Here is a 2,326-nt window from a genome sequence, read left to right as displayed (position 1 = left end):
TCCGCTCTTCCCAAAGGACCTTTCTGTCTCCTTATGCGTCTTTAGTAACCTAAGGAGAAAGAACAGTAACGAAAAGACTCGATGCTGTCTCTCTCAACACACACACATAGACTACAATTCTCTGTGAGAAAGAGAAGATAGAATCGACCTGCCTATCTATCTTTGATCTATCCATCTGTCTAACTCCGTCTATCTACCGAGAACACGGACAGATACCTCAACCTACCTAAAGAAGCCATGGGAGCTAAACAAACGAAAGAAAGCAATCTCTTGATAAATCAGACCCTAAGACAGACTTCAGGAGAAGATGAAACTTTCTCCAAATGCCAACACACGCACACCTCCTTCCCCTCCTCCTCTCTACGCACCCCGCAAGATTCTCATGAAGAAAGAAGGTAAGAGTTCCTAGATAAATACAGATGCTGCAAGACACACGGGGGAGATCTTTTTCTTATCTCACGTCGAAGGAAAGTGTAGAAAAGAAAGAAGATGAATGTGTCGGTCTCTCCTTGACTTCGAGCTTTCCCTCGTGTCTGTCATGCTAGCGAAGAAAACTCAACCTGCCGGCCGGCGCCTTGGAAGCTAAAGCGATTGAATATAAAACTTAAGAAATGCCCGTACCACGTCTCGGAAGAAAGAAATTAAAGAGACCTCTTTCTCCTCAAAGTTCCTAGAGAAAAGAAGAGGAAAAAGGCATACGAGAAGAAGGAAGAAAAGAGCTATCTTAGCTGTCGGAAGAGTAGTAGTACTAGTAGTAGTCGCCTTCGTCATCGTCTCGTTGCTTAATGTTCTCCTTCTCCCTCCAGTGTGACTCTAGCACGATCGAGACTTCTCTTTCTTCTTCTTTTCTTTTTCTTTTTCGCATGAATGAAGAAGCAAAGCACACACCTTTCTCTTCTTTTTCTTCTCTCCGTTCATCTTACGAGATTCCCAGGCGCGTCTCTCCTGCCTTTCTTTGACTCTTTCTTTCTCTTTTTTCCTATTCCCTTCTTACCGACCATCATCATGTCTCTCTCTTTCTTTCTCTCTCTTCTCTCAACATCTCCGGCGCTCGTTCGTCGATACCTCCAGGGCTTTTCGAAAGAAGATTAACAGACAGGAGCTCCTCTGTCTAGCTGAGAAAGAAGGACAGGAAAGAAGCTCTTCTTTCCAATTAAGCCGTGCTTTCATCCATACATCCACTCTTCTAAGTTGACTACGGATAGATATGCTTTTTCTAACGTTGTGTATCTAAGAAGTTTGACTGTCTTTTTGTTTCTCTTAAGGAAAGAGACAAGACGATAGAAGGTTTGTCTTCTTCGTCTGTTCATTGCGATGAGCTACTTGTGGAATTGAGACATCCTTGTACGAGGAGAACAAGAATCGACGGCAGTTTCTCTAAATTGAAAGAGGAGAAGAAGAAGAAGAAGACCGACAGTTGATTTGCTTTTCTTTCGGGATTTCGGCTTGTAATGGATATGTATAGGAAATCTCTGTAAGGGCCTCGGTTAGCTAGATACATAGATAGATAGACATAGACAGATATACAGGTCGATACATGCATGCAGAATAGATAGACTTTTCTGTTTCAGTGAGGTCTTGAACTAACAGAGAAGAAGTCTTGTCTATGCGATCAATCATATTGTAGACCATACGTAGCTCACCTGTTTCTTCCTTTTTCTTGTCTGTCTTCTTCGTGGACTGGAAAAGAGACAGAACAGAGGCTTCTTGAAGAAAGTAGATTATACCCCCCACCGACCTACGTCTAGCTTCTACATCGATCTACCGGTCTATCCATCTATCTGCCTGTCTCAGTTACCTATCTCTCTGTCCTGGGGGTCTCTCTATCCTTTCTCTCTTTCTCTATACGCATGCCTATGTATGTAGTGAGTGTATCTCTATATCTCTGTATGTGCTAGTGTAACTTCCTACCCCTTCTAGTAGTCGTATGTATATCTTATATAGACAGCGAGAGAAAGAGAGAGAGAGACGTTCGTGTAGACATCCATATATAATTATTTCTGTGATACTGCAGTTCTGCTTCACCGAGACTAACCCAAATACATATATATATATATATGACTGAGTATAAATATATATATATATATATGACTGAGTATGTGTATGTGTACTAGATTGCTGTGTGGGGAGTTGTGTGGCTTAGGTGTATTTTCTTCTCTGTTTTCTTCTAGAGAGCGAGATATCTGGATGGTCAAGAGACGAACATTCCAGAGGGCCATATCATGCTTTTTTCTCCCCCCTGCCTGCCGGCTCCTTCCCTTCTTCTTCACCCCCTCCCCCGTCTCTCTCCTCTCTCCCCCGTCTCTACCTCCACTCTCACTCTATT

General features: G+C 42.8%; 1 protein-coding gene across 1 annotated transcript; it reads left to right on the top strand.

Moving 5' to 3' along the window:
- Positions 1 to 465: 465 nt before the first annotated feature.
- On the top strand, positions 466 to 2,281 carry CSUI_008240 (uncharacterized protein). Its single transcript, XM_068068374.1, has 2 exons — positions 466 to 1,474; positions 2,172 to 2,281. The coding sequence occupies exon 1, from the start codon at positions 868 to 870 to the stop codon at positions 1,090 to 1,092; it is 225 nt and encodes a 74-aa protein (XP_067919646.1). The 5' UTR covers positions 466 to 867; the 3' UTR covers positions 1,093 to 1,474; positions 2,172 to 2,281.
- The last annotated feature ends 45 nt before the right edge of the window (positions 2,282 to 2,326 follow it).

The sequence above is a fragment of the Cystoisospora suis genome, assembly GCF_002600585.1.
Source record: "Cystoisospora suis strain Wien I chromosome Unknown contig_4575, whole genome shotgun sequence".
In the NCBI taxonomy this organism is placed as follows: domain Eukaryota; phylum Apicomplexa; class Conoidasida; order Eucoccidiorida; family Sarcocystidae; genus Cystoisospora; species Cystoisospora suis.
Note: the sequence above shows the minus strand (reverse complement) of the source record. Positions and strands in the feature narration are given on the sequence as shown.